Source organism: Ambystoma mexicanum, chromosome 11 (genome assembly GCF_040938575.1).
Source record: "Ambystoma mexicanum isolate Mex_15411 chromosome 11, UKY_AmexF1_1, whole genome shotgun sequence".
Taxonomy (NCBI): domain Eukaryota; kingdom Metazoa; phylum Chordata; class Amphibia; order Caudata; family Ambystomatidae; genus Ambystoma; species Ambystoma mexicanum.
Window position 1 is genome coordinate 409,725,110 of NC_090934.1, and position 14,783 is coordinate 409,739,892.

The 14,783-nt window shown below is 48.9% G+C and overlaps 1 protein-coding gene across 4 annotated transcripts in view; it reads left to right on the forward strand.

The window, feature by feature from the left end:
- The window catches only part of ARHGAP1 (Rho GTPase activating protein 1), a 902,391-nt gene that overhangs the window by 717,969 nt on the left and 169,639 nt on the right, over nucleotides 1–14,783 (forward strand). For all 4 annotated transcript variants that reach the window (XM_069623207.1, XM_069623205.1, XM_069623208.1 and 1 more), the window contains one exon: nucleotides 4,861–4,938. In XM_069623207.1, coding sequence (XP_069479308.1) covers nucleotides 4,861–4,938 — 78 coding nt within the window. The remainder of the gene's footprint in view (nucleotides 1–4,860; nucleotides 4,939–14,783) is intronic.

Consider the following 14,783-nt stretch of genomic DNA (forward strand, 5'->3'; position numbering starts at 1 on the left):
ATGGTATTCCCCATATTTTTTGATACGGAAAAAAGATGGGGGATTGAGGCCCATCATGGACTTGTGTGGTTTGAACAAGCTCATCAGGAAGGACAATTTCAAGATGGTTACTCTCTCGAAGTCCCCAGGCCCTTCAACTTCAAGGTTGGTTGGTGTCTCTCAACCTCAAGGACGCTTACTTTAATGTGCTGATTCACCCCAAGCACAAGAATTACCTGAGTTTCGTGGTTGGCGACTCGCACTTTCAGTTTCAGGTCCTGCCGTTCGGATTGACCTCTGCCCCGAGGGTCTTCACCAAGCTCATGGTGGTGGTGGCAGTGTATCTCGGGAAAGGGGGGATTCACGTCTACCCCTACCTGAACGATTGGTTGATCTGGGCGCGCTCTCCCGAGCAAGTCCTGGATCATCTGTCACCTGCCACTCCCTTCACAGGCTGGGCTTCTCCCTCAACTTAAAGAAGTCTCACTTGACACCTACCCAGCGGCTCCAGTACATCGGAGCAGTGCTCGACACATCCCTGGGGATGTTTTCCTCCCCAGGTGAGGGCTCATCACATTCTGCAGATGGTGAACAAGTTTCAACATGCCCAGAGACTCCCGGCGTTCGAGTTCTTGAGGTTGCTCGGCCTCATGGCATCCTGCATTCTCCTGGTGCCAGAGGGCAGGCTGCAGATGAGATCTCTGCAATGGGCTCTCAAGATACAGTGGTCACAGTCCTCCGGCAGGATGTCGGATCCCGTTCAGGTGCCGCCCTCGGTCGCCCAGGATCTTCTGTGGTGGGCCGTCGAAGTCAATCTGATGAAGGGGGCTCCATTTTGGCTACCGTGGCCGGAGGTGACGATCATGACGGACGCATCCCACACGGGATGGCGAGCTCATGCCAACGAGTTGACAGTCAATGGTCGTTGGTCTCCGTCGGAGTCCAGACTCTCAATCTGTTGGAGCTGAGGGCCGTCGGGCTAGCCCTGAAAGCTTTTCTGCCGTCTGTTCGGGGGAAGAATGTCCTGATTCTGACGGAAAATACAGTGGCCATGCACTACCTCAACAAAAAGGGGTGGGCAGGGTCTCTCCCTCTGTGCAGAGAGGCGATGCAGCTCTGGTTCTGGGCCATCCAGCAGGAAATTTCGATCTCGGCAGTTCATCTGGCCGGAGACGAAAATGCGGCAGCGGACGCTCTGAGCAGGCAGAGCACGGTATCTCACGAGTGGGAGCTGGCTCAGGAGATTCTCCTGGAGATCTTCGCCCTTTTGAGGGACCCCACAAGTGGATCTCTTTGCCACCTGTGTCAACCAGAAGTGCGAAAGATACTGCTTGCAGGAATTTCCTCCAAGAGGAGCTTTAGGGAATGCGTTCGTAGTGGAGTGGGCCTTCCCACTGCTTTACGCGTTTCCTCCATTCCCCGTCATTCCACAAGTGCTGCGGAGGTTACGGAGGTTCGGTTCCCGAATGATCCTCATTGCTCCATCATGGGCCAGGAGAACGTGGTACCCGGACATTCTAGACATGTCCATCTGCCCTCCACGCCGTCTTCCCTACCGAGACGATTTGCTCTCACGGGAGGGGGGGTTAGATTCTCCATCCAGAGGTCAAGTCCCTCAACCTTTATGCTTGGCTTCTGAAAGGTTGAGGTAGAAGGATTGGGACCTCCCTGAAGATGTGATGGAGGTGTTGCTTTCGGCCAGAAGGCCTGCAACGAATTCCCTGTACCGTTGCCGTTGGAGGAAGTTCTGCGACTGTTGCAGGGTTAAGAATGTGGATCCTTTTTCATGTGGCATTCCTGTGGTTTTGTCTTTTTTGCTTTCGTTGGCACACAATGGCCTGCAAGTGGGTACCATTAAAGGTCACCTGGCGCTGCTGTCGATATTTAAGCGCTCGTCTGAGCAGTGTTCTTATTTTAAAATTCCTTTGATTTCTCAGTTTCTGAAAGGGCTCACTAATGTGTTCCCACCGTCACCTTTCCAGGTGCCCGGTTGGGATTTGAACCTGGTTCTAAAATTCCTAATGGGAGCTCCGTTTGAGCTGTTACGTTCTTGTCCTTTGAGACCGTTGACCTTGAAAACTGTATTTTTAGTTGCGGTCAATTCCACTCAGAGTGAGTGAGTGAGTTGCAGGCACTTTCCGTTAAGCCACCCTCCAGTGTTCCATAAGGACAGGATTGTCCTTCGAATCGTCCGTCTTTTCTTCCGAAAGTTGTGTCGGAATTTCATTTAAGCCAGAAGGTCATTCTTCCGGCATTCTATCCTCCTCCGCATTCTGGTAAGGAAGCGGAGAGGCTTCATAGGTTGGATTCTAGGAGAGCTTTAAGTTTCTACATCTCACGCATGTCCCGGGTCAGAGTGGACAATCAGCTCTTTGTAGGATACGCTGGAAGGCGTTTTGGACAAGCTGTTACTTAACAGACTTTGTCTAGATGGATTATCTTGACAATTTCTGAATGTTACCCCTTGGCGATTAAGGACCCTCCGGTATGCTTACGGGCCCATTCTACTAGGGGTGTGGCTGCCTCTACTGCCCTGCAGAGGGGTGTTCCCATTCGTAACATTTGTGAAGCAGCCACATGGGCCTCTGTCCATACTTTTGTCAGACACTACTCCTTGGATTCTATCCATGGGCAAGATTTAGCCTTTGGCAAGGCGGTCCTCTATTCTGCTATTTAATTGGGCATTCTAAAATTCTAAATTATATTCCCACCTCCTTACGTTGGTACTGCTTTGGGAGTCTGTCATAGATGTGGAATACGTCGGAGGAACCAATCCCTTCGAAGAACAAGTTACTTTCTTGCCTGGTAACGTTCTTTCGATGGGAAGTTCCCACAACGTATTCCACATCGTACCCTCCCAGCCTGCCCCTCTACAGAATTTCTTATGCAATTGCAGCTTCCGTTTCCGCTAGGCTTTCTGTAGTCATACTGGCAGAAGATTGGTGCCACACGTTCTGGGGAAAAACTACAACTGAGGCTACGGGCGTCGTGCGTCCAACTTATAACATCCGATGATGTTGGCTTGATGGAGGCCCTCGAGGACAGCGTTTCAACGTCATCGACACAGAACGCAGACGCCGAAAATTTTCCAAAGCAGCACAGCTGTGGTGATTACCCGTCATAGATGTGGAAAACGTTGTCGGAACATCCCATCGAAAGAACGTTACCAGGTAAGAAAGTAACTTGTTCTTCTACCAACTCCAGGGGACACCCGAGAAGACCTTCTCGAAAAGAGCCATGGCCAGCAAATTGGGTTTCCCCAAAGCACCTGTAAACAGCCAGTACTATCCCACAGGATGTGTAATGGCCATGTCTGAGGTCAGGGACTGGTCTAAACTAGCCCAAACCATGTTAAAGGGTGCAGTGAGGGAGACCAAGTGTGCACAACAGCCATTTTAGGCCTGCCTCATGGTTTGCTGAAACAAAGGAATGCCCAAGAAACAAAATGGCAGAGAATAGAAATTTTTTTAAAAAATTAGTATCCTAGTGTCTACCAAAAAGCTACATTGGATAACGAATACAGTAAATCGGCTTGCACTCTTGGTGAAACAAAACCTAATTACAGCTGCTACCATCCTTCGACCCCCGTAACCCCAACCACCTCCCCCACCAAAACCAATGTAGGCTAATGGCTACACTGTGGCAAGGATGGGGTGCTTAATAAGCACTTCTGTCCCATGAGCTATATGGGCTACCATTGGACCATATACTAAAGGAGTAGCAGAGGGACTTCAGTTGCAGTCCCTCTGGACACAAAAAGGAGGTACAAGATCCCAAAAATATGAGGGGTTGGGGCACATTTTTTGGGGTCCCTAAAAAGAGATGGCAGAACCTCTATAAATGAAATTCTGCCCTAGCACTTCTATTCATAGACGAGGCTTATTATATAACATCTTTCTTTGGATAATCTCGTATTAACTGTAGTGGTCGAAGTGTACGCAGAGAAGTAGTGAAACTATGATCCCTGCTAGCCTGCCCCAGCTCTCCACGAACCCCATCGCCATGCCCCCTCCCACGTGCAATCCAAACCCCCAAACAAACACACCTGTTTAAGGGAATGTTCAGTGCAGTGCACTGAACTGCAAGTTTCTACTACTGCCTACATTTTTGTTTTAAAACTAAACCATTCCGGAACGGTTTCTTTTTCAAATGAAATTACAGGAACACTAACACTTTTTTTTAGGCAGAGGAGCACCGCTCCTGCCCTCTTCGACCAGTGATTATCTGATATGTCTCTGACACTGTTTTAACCGCCCTATTGCCATCCTAAGAGTTGTCCTTGATTTCTTATTCACATCTACCACTAGGTGAGGGAAGAAAGATTGTTGAAAATCCCTGTTGCCTAGCTTGTGGTCATTCTACCACCTTTGTGAGCACAGGAAAGAGAAACTGTCCTGACGCACACTGTTATCTGTCTAACCCAAAAGCCCCAGTTGACCTTGGACTTCTAGTTGACTCCTACCTGACAGGGTACAGACCACAGAACGCTTCCCTGTAACACGTGAGACTTTGTGAATCTGACTTGTTTATGTGAATCACTTATATTTTTACCTTCCTTTTGAAGAGATATAAAGTATATTTTCATATACCCTTGTGTGGACAGTTCTTATTCCTAAGTAATTCTGTTACCCTATATTTGTTTTTACCTTTTACCTTGCCTCGATTTAGCCTTGATTGCTCGATAAAAGCCACAACTGGGTAAGCTAAGAAAAGCTTAAAAATGTCCTTTTTGCCTAGGTTTGGAAAGCTAACTTTCCTAGCAAAAAATGAGGACTGGAGGATTCCACCTAACAGACTACCAACCTAAAATGAAAAACTTAAAAGGTTTGTCCTCTGATCTTTACCCTCTGCAGTAAGATGTCCATGTTTTTTCTCCCTTAGCATTGTCAACTGAAGGAATCTTCCGGAGATCGGCAAACACTCAGATTGTCAAAGAAGTGCAGCAAAAATACAACCTGGGTGAGTACCAGTTCGGCATGCATTACTTATGCATCCCACACAGCACTTGAAACTCACATTCAATCTGCTCCTATAGGACGTGCGCCAACTGTTCTGTGCACTTTGCATTATGTCTTCCCTACAGTACCCGAGCCATCTGCAACCTGCGCTTTCAACATCAGTATGCACCATACCAGCCTTTGTTGGCTGAATCATCATTCGCATAGACTCCACCTGCAGTTCGTGGGCCATGTGCACCTTGTAGAACTAGCCCAATCTGTGTTTTCCAGCACACAAGCCACCTGCAGCCTGTGTGCCATCTACTCCCAAAGAACGCACAGACGCATCTGAAGGACAATGGCAATCTGCTCTTGCGACACACACACTATACACAGTTGTTGTTTTCGAAACTCGAAAAAGGGACGTCGACAGGACGACCAGTAATACTATCCCTAGTGTGATGTTGACTGTACCCATAGTCCTTCACGCGTCGAGGTCCCTCAGATTGTTTTTTCCACCATCATGAGCGAACGCTTCTCATAGGGTTCAATTTGGGCATAACAGCATTTGCTTTTGACAAGTTTAAAGATAGTTTATTGTCCCTTCCTTCCGACTTCGACCAATTCATCGACACGGTGGAAATGACAGCGCCGTCAGCCAAATTCAATATTCAACTGACCTTTTCGGCCTTGGAATGCCCACCGGGCCTTTGCCCTGCAGTAGGGAGAGTCAGGGGCAGTCATTGTACAATGCTTTTTCCCACCCTTTCCCGCCTGGCTGCCTTTCCCAGACATGGATAGAACACCTTTTAAATTCTGCCCCACATTTAATACAACATTTCTGTGGTATCGACAGAGCGTGCAACCTGTGTCTAAACCGCAACCACGACGAAGGGCACTGTCGAGCCTGCAAGCTCTTTAAACCTAAGACCCTTAAAGATCACAGAACCAAGCGCTGGGCCCATCACGCAATGCAGGCCGAGGCCGCCATTGACGTGGAGGGAGCTTCCAGTGATGGCAGCATTGCTGTCTTTTCAGACGGCGAGGGGGACTGAGAAAAGCCAAGTTCCCAAGTGCAGGCCCCTGACCCTAAGAGACAGACTGGCGGCTCTGTTATGGAGGAAGATGACTGGCAGCAAGAGCACTACCTTTTCACACTCCACTAAACACACATCCTGTGGCGATGAGTCGGCGCCGTCGACCAAACGCCCAGATTCTGCGTCTAGGGGGAGATCTGTAGACTCCCTGTCACCCCATGACAGGTCCTGGAAACTGAAAGATGCCACCAGTAAAACGACATTGACCGAACGCTGATCGTCGGCAGACGAGGCAGAGGTCCATTCCACTACCGAGAGTCATCATCCTTCGATAACATTGATAAAAAGCACTGGGTTGACACACCTGCTTAAAAATGTTCCTGAGAGCCTGTTAAAGGCTTCTCATACCAAAACAATCTTCCACCAAAAGTTCTAATCACAAAGACAAGTCTCAGAAAGACAAGTCTACCCCTTCCAAGTCTCATGAAGAAAGGGCTACCCCTTTTAAGGAAGCTTTACCTGTCCCACAAGAAGGTTCTTTGGCTGAAGCCTTACAGAATAAGGGCCTATTCACACCTACACCCTTAGTACAAGCCCCTACCCCACCTTACCCTGGGTCATCCCCAGTTCGGCCCAATGGACTGCAGAGGACATAGAAAGGGTGATGTCAAGAATTACCTTTTTTGCTTATTTTTTCGAGACAAAATACCTCAGGCTCTCAATCTTTCATATTACACCTCCTACTACTCAGGCTTCCATGTCTCAGCCTCTGGCTTCCCCTTCCCAGCCCCTGGCTTCAACCCAGCCACCAGCAAAAAGGTATTGTACAACAGCTGAGCTTTATGACATTAATACAGACATTGAGGGGGATAATGAGGACTACCAACACTCAGATCATTACTATGATGGGGAATGATGATGATGACGATGAAGAGGCAGGGGGTGTATACCATGGCCTCACCAATTCAACAAGATTCCCTAGTTCCTGATTCTCCGATACATGATCAGCCCCTCTTCAACGACATATTAATCAAAGCAGCTGAGCACTTCGGTATTCAAACACAGGAGACTTAGCAAGACAAAGACTTTGTCGAAGATATCTTGGGAGACATGAAGGCTGCCACCCAATTCACCCCAATTTTGAAATCTGTCCAGAGAAGAATCCAACCTTCACTAGAGACACCCATCCAAACACGGGCATTAAACCCACGGGTAGAGAAACTTTTCCGCCCAGCGCCATCTGACCCGCTCTATATCAGGGGCCAGTTTAAGCCGGATTTGCTCGTGGTCACTACTACCCGTAAAAGGGCAGGGACACCACTAGCCTCTTCGGAGGCTCCCCCAGACAAAGAAAGCAAAAAGCTCTATACCATGGCAAGGAAAGTAGCAACTTCAGCAGCGTTTCAAGCTAGAATAGCCAACAATTCTACACTGTTGGCAAGTTAGGATTGCCATAAATGGGACAAAATAACCACTTGCATTAGTAGCAGCTGAAGGCAAAGCTGCACCAGCTGCATTCTCAGGAATAACCTTGATGCTGCAGATAATGCAAGCCTTATATTCGCTGAAGGAACCATAATCAAGTGCCACGCTTGGCTTCGCCAGTCTGGCTTTAAGCTAGAGACCCAGGTGATATTTCTTAACATGCCAGTGTACCAACAGTTTTATTTGGCAAAGTGGTAGAAGATGCCCTCAAGTCCGCTAAGGAGGAATACGATACCCTCAAGTCCCTCGCTCAACTGACTAATAAACCACCTGGCCAGAGAGGCGGGAACAATTTTCGCCGCTTTCATGGCCAAAATTCCCAAAGAGGCTCCGGTTACGGACAAGGTCAGAATTCACCCTGGAATAACAACCAGGGCCAGGCATCACAGGGTTACCAGAGAGGCCAGCACCGATACCACGGTCAGGGAAGGTCCTCAACATCTAGGGGTGGAGGAACACCTCCCAAGCAATAACAACCCGCTTCAGGTCCCCCTTCATGCCTCCCCATTAGGGGGACGGATTTCAGACTTCACCCACGCATGGCAGGGAATAACCACAGACAAGTAGGTGCTATCGACAGTAGTGGGAGGTTGTGTGGAGCTCCTTCAAAGACCATTGAACCATCCCCCTCACAAAAGGAAGAAAACAAAGGAAGAACAGCTCATCCTTCTCGAAGGAATCAACGCATTGCCTCTCAAGGATGCCATAGAGCTTGTGCCGTCCCACGAGGTAAACAAGGTTCTGATGCTTGTTAATCTGCTTAGAATCACATGCTGTGCATATGGTCCGACATCCAGTGGTAACTGTAGAGTATTACATCTTGTCTTTCGGGGACCAAAAGGGGACGTCGGCATAGGCGTGTCTGTAACACTATTCCTAAAGTGCCGTGTAGTGTACCCAAAATCCCTCACGCGCCGCAGTCCCTTGGATTGTTTTTTCCCGCCCAGATAACTGGTCGCTCTATTGCGGAGCTCTTTCGTAAGAGACTTTGTTATACCTTGTTTATCGACTTTGTCGATTATCCCCCGATAGTCACCTTGACGGTGCTTCCTGTGCTACGTCGAAGACAACGGGGGACTTTCAATGCCGAAGACTGCGGTGGACTTCAAGACCTGAACTCCGGCAGCGAGGCCGTCCAAGTGGCCGGGCCCTCTGGCCGGCCTACACAGTAGGGAGAGTGGGGTTGGGTGGTCCTGTCTTTTTAGCTATGGCTCTCCTTTTTCCCCCGCTTTGCCCTCTAGATGTGGTCATCGTCTTCATTACCTTTTGCTATGGAAAGGACACCATTTAGGTTTTGCCCCTCTTGCAGGGCCAGATACCCTTGGATGGACGAGCACGATAAGTACAATAATTGTGTACCCCTTGACCACGACGAAGCGCGGTGCGCCGCTTGTAGACTCCTTCAACCTAAGACGCTTAAGGAGCGCCGCGTTAAGCGGTGGCCCATCTACGGCATGTTGCGGGCTGGATCTTGTTCCCCCACCGCCACACCCGCTGAAAGTGCTGGGGGCACTGGTGATGACCAGGCATCCGTGTCAGATGCCTTTGACCTCACAATGGACACCTCTAGGTCCGCCACGCCTGGTCCTGACCGCGCTATGGGGAAAACATCCGGCGACAAGGGCGTACAAGATCGCAAACACACTAAACACACAACCCCTGCCCCGGTTTCGACAGTACCATTGAAACGGGCGAAAGCGCTGACAGAACTGTCGAAAGTTTCGACGGAATCCTCTGATCCTCAAGACCAACAGCCTTCCCTGCATCCGCAGCGTCTTGCGACTGGGCCTAAAAAATAAGGGCACTCCCTCCAAACCACATTCGGCCATCGAAGCGCGCTCATCTGATGCTCCAACGCCCCTGGTAGGGCAAAAATCTACCGCTACGCCTCCTAGTCGCCCGGTAGTTGAAAAATCTACTGCTAGTCTCTAGTCATACGGCACACCCCACTTCGCCGAAATCATTACTAGGCTTGCTTCGGCAGTGGGACTGAAGCCTAAAGACGCAACAAAGCACAAGGAGAACGCCACAGACCTGTTGAAAGACTCTCCACATCTCCCCGATGCTCAAGAAGATTACGAGGAGAGTCAGGAGCCTTTGGCTAGCTCTATGGGAATCAAATTTCGGCGCCATAGGGATGAAAATGAAAATGTTCCACCTTTTGACCCTTCTGGTTCATCTAAATGGACCAAAGAAAATTTGAAGGGTGCATGGACTGTTTGGAAAAGTTTGTTTCATTTTCAGAGCAGCCTACCCCCAAGAGACCTCGGGAGGACCCTCCCTTTGTCCCTTTTTCTAAATTTCCTACAAATGTTGTGCCTTCTCAAGAACAGTTCACTTCTATCCACCCAGAAGATGAAATCCAGATGGACACTTATCAAGACATTTATGAGGAAGAGGAGACTACCTTCCTACAAGACTACACTGTGGATGACCAGGCAGATCCCACAGAAGGCTGGGAGGACACTCACCAGGTTGAGACGGAACCATGGACCCTCCCTACTCAGACCAGGACACTGATGGCCTATGTTTGGACTCCCCTCCCTCCACTCCGACCCGCCAAGCTTCCCAAGTGGACGATCAAATGGCATTCAATGCCATATTAAGAAAGGCAGCAGATTATTTTAAAATTGCCACCCAGGAGGCCCTGCCTGAACAAGATTTCGTGGAGGATATTCTTAAACACCACCCTCTCCAGCAAAGCCATAACTCTCCTGAATTCCATGAAAAGGAGATTGGCTCCTTCCCTGGTCACACCAGCCCAGACTAGGGCAGTAAATCCAAGCGTGGAGAAATTATTTCGGCTATTGCCTACTGACCATACATATATTAAAGGCCACACCACCCCACGACTCCCTAGTGGTTACCACCACCCGGACACGGGCAGGAGTACCCCTTGCTACGGGAGAGGCACCTCCCGATAAGGAGTCAAAAAGATTGTATGCCTTGGGAAAGCGAATTACCTCGGCAGCTGCTTTTACCACGCGCATGGCAAACACTACTTTGCTTGCCAGTAATGCAGATGCACAGTGGAACCTTATGCACGAAGGTCTCCAGGAGGTGCCTGAACCTGCGAGAACCAAATTACTCGCCATTGTGGCCGAGGGCAGGCAGGTCAACCAAAATGTACTAAAAACACTCTGGATACTGCAGACAGCAGGAAGGATCCTTAGCTTAGGGCACCCTGCTCAAACGGCACGCTTGGCTCCTGAACTCGGGCTTCAAGCTGGAGACCCAAGCAGCTCTTATTAACAAACCTATCGGAGTCGAATCTTTTGGTAAAGCAGTCTACGATGCTCTAGACTGCCAAAAAAGAGCACAAGACTCTTAAGTCCCTGCAACAAATCACACAACACCTCCCTCCCCCCAAAGGAGAAGCGTGTCTCGCCGGTCCCTTCGAGGCCAATCCCGTTCCGCACAAAGCATGTAAAATATGGGAAATAACTGGAACTCAGGACAAGCATCCAGCACCCCTGAAAACTATCCACCTAGGGGTCAGCGGCGCGGCAAAAGCAGGGACAGAGGCCCCAACTCTATTGGAGCCACAGCTTCCGGTCAGAAATGACCTACGAATCCAGGTCCCCTCCCATGTCACACCGGTTGGGGGGGCGCTTAACATCTTTCCTTTCGGCATGAGAGGGGATTACGTCAGACCAGTGGGTTCTAAAAACGGTCGCCCACGGGTACTGTGGATTTTTTCCAACCCCCACAATTCAGACCACCCAGAGCACAACACCTGACGCCAGACCATCTGCGAATCCTAATGCAAGAAGTAGAGGCACTTCTGGGAGAGGATGCGATAGAAGCCATCCCTATTCTTCAGGTAAACAAGGGTATTAATTCAGTGTACTTCCTTGTACCCAAAAAGGACCTCACCATGCGCCCTGTATTAGACTTGCGCCCAGCGAACAAATTTGTCAAACCTCAAAGGTTTGTATGGTAACCCTGCAGGAAGTAATACCACTGTTGAAACGGGGGGATTACATGGCAAAATCGGACATGAAAGGTGCATACTTTCATATTTCAATGTTGCTAGCGCACAGAAAATATCTAAGGTTCATGATAGAGGACAGGCACCATCAATTCAAGGTACTCCCCTTCGGCATTGCCTCGGCGCCAAGGGTGTTTACAAAGGTCCTGGCAGTAGCAGCAGCACACCTGCTCAGACTATCCCTCCCTGTTTACCCTTACCTCGACAACTGGCTCATAACAAGGGACTCTTACGAAACGTGCTTAGTGAATACTGAGAAGACAATAGACCTCCTGTTCAGTCAAGAAATTTCTAGGGGCTCTGATTTGGGCAAAGGATGGCCTTGTCTTCCCCTCCAACGAGGGGGTTCAGAACATGCTTTCTCAGATCCCTCAATATGTAGCCAGTCGGGAAGTGACAGTACGCAAGACCATGCAATTGCTAGGTATGCTGGCATCATGCATTTAGTTCCCCACGCACGGCTGCGCATGCGTCCCATGTAAGAGTGGCTCAACAGCCAGTGGTGTCAGGCCAGCGGACAATGGGAAGATCTTGTAGTTGTCTCGCCAGCCCCCGTTCTCTCTCCAGTGGTGGTTGAGGGAAAACCTCTTGAAAGGAAAGACCTTCACCACTCTGCAGTAGAAGCCACTCTCATGACAGGCGCATCTCTCACGGGGTTGGGGGGGGCTCACCTGCTTCAGCAGATAGCGCATGGAGTGTGGTCCCCCACAAGTAGCGTCCAAACATATAAACCTGTTGGAGCTGCTAGCGGTATTCAAAGCACTGAAGGCCTTTCAAACACAGCTACAGGGGAAGACCGTCCTGGTCCTGACACAACACCACAGCCATGTATTACCTAAACAAACAAGGGGGCACACACTCTCCAGGGCTATCCAAGCTGTCCCAGAACATTTGGATGTGGGCTCTCAGACACAAGATGTTCCTACTGTCACAACACGTCCCAGGAGAACTCCATCTTCTAGTGGCTGTGCTCAGCAGAGATGTCCCACTTCTGTAGAATACGAATGGTGTCTGCACAAAGACCTTGTCTCCAACGTCTTTGCAGAATGGCCAATGCCAAGACTGCGCCTCCAAGTACCCCCAGAACCGCTCCAAGGGGAACATACTCTGGATAACATGGTCAGGGTAATTTGTCTACGCTTCACCCCCCCCCCCCTCACCCCTGGGCTCCCCTACTCAACAAGCAACAAGATAGTGCACAAGATGCACCTGGAACCAGTCACCATGATCTTGGTGGCCAACCCCTTGCTCATCTGATGGAAATGTCTTCCCCCCACCCCCCTGCACCCTCCCTGTGAAACTAGCCTGCCCATACAACATGTTGTCTCAGGACAGAGGGGGGACACTAAACCCATGCCCGCAAACTCTGAATTTAGCGGCCTCGCTCCTGAGGTCATAGAGTTTAGACACCTTCAACTCCCTCAAAGATGCATGGACATACTCAGGGAGGCTAGAAACCCTAACACTCGTTATTGCTATTCCAGTAAGTGGAAATGCTTTGTCATCTGGTGTAAAACCAAGGGCGTCAATCCCATTGACTTCTCGCCTACCCACATTGTGTTGACCGAACTCATTTGTTAGACTCAGGTTTGGTTTTTAATTCCCTGAAGGTTCATCTATCTGCTCTCACTCTATCAGCCTACACTACATCACAACAGAAAATGTCACAGTGGAAAATACCTGTTATTAAGGCTTGTATGGAAGGGGTTAAAAGAATTCATCCCCCAGCCCCCCCATTTCTAACCCAGCTCCCGGATAGGATCCAAATGTGGTTTTAACCAGACTCGTGTGTTCTCCCTTTGAACCAATGCATAAAGCAAGTCTAAAAGACCTTACTTACAAGACGATCTTCCTAGAGGCTATCACTTCTATTAGAAGGGTTGGCGAACTACAGGCCCTTTCAGCCCTAGACTCTTTTGTTACAGTACATAGGGATAAGGTGGTTCTGTACACTCATCCCAGATCTGCGCCTAAATTCATCTCAAAGTTCCATGTGAACCAATCAATTGAACTACCCACTTTCTTCCAGAATCTAGATGTGCGCAGGGCAGTCATGTTTTACCTGGAAAGGACGAAACCACTGAGGAAGACAAACCAGTTTTTTGTTTCAGTGGCAGCTGGTAGATAAGGGGATACTGTCTCTAAATCAGCTATCTCAAGGTGGATTGTTAAATGCATCGTACTGTTATACTCTTGCTAAGAGAGAACTGCCCTTCCAAGTCTAGAGCACACTACTCGGGACACTGGGGCTTCCATAGCATGTATTGCAAATGTTCCCCTTGAGTCCATTTGCAAAGCGGCAACCTGGAGTTCTGTACACACCTTTTCAAAACACTATTGCCTAGACACTCATTCTAGATCGGATTCTCAGGTGGGAGAAGCAGTATTAAGACATCTTTTCACTACTGTTCCTTCTCATAACCCACCTCCAACTCTCTAGTCTATGCACAGCATGTGATTCTAAACAGATTAACAAGCATCAGAAGACATGCATTACTCACCATAATAGCATTTCTGATGATTGTATCTGCTTAGATTCACATACGCCCTCCCTGCCTCCCCGCTTGGTTGGAAGGAACATAGACTTCTTACTACTTTCTCTTTATGTACTCACTCACAATAGCCTTGGGCTCCCTCATGGCAGAAAAAATACAATCGGAGGGACCTCGGCACGTGATGGATTTTGGGTACACTACACGTCACAGTAGGGATAGTGTTACAGACACACATATGCCGACGTCCCCTTTCGGTCCCCGAAAGACAAGATGCAGTACTCAGCGGTTACCACTGGATGTTGGACCATATGCACAGCATGTGAATTTAAGCCGATACAATCGTCAATAATGCTATTACGGTGAGTAATGCATGTCGTATTTATTCAACATATTTCGTTGTGCCACAAAAGAATCTAACAATGCTTCCAATGTTAGACTTACGCCCTGCAAACACTTATGTAAAGCCACAAAAATTCTGCATGACAATGCTACAAGAGGTAATCCCCCTGCTAAAACGAGGAGATTACATGGCAACACTGGATATGAAAGATGCCTATTTTCATATTTCAATGTTCCCAGTGCACAGAAAACACTTGCGTTTCAAAATAGCAAACCAGCGCGACCAATTCAAGGTGCTACCCTTTGAAATAGCTTCGGCTCAAAGGGTATTCACCAAGGTACTGGCGGTGGTGGCAGCGCACCTGCGCAGGGATGCAATCCAGTGTACCCCTACCTGGACGACTGGCTGATCACAGGGGAATCACCTAATCTTTGCAGACAAAACAAGCAAAGAACCATAAACCTGCTCTTCCAATTGGGTTTCTCAATAAACGAGAAAAAGTCAAGTCTTGTGCCAAAC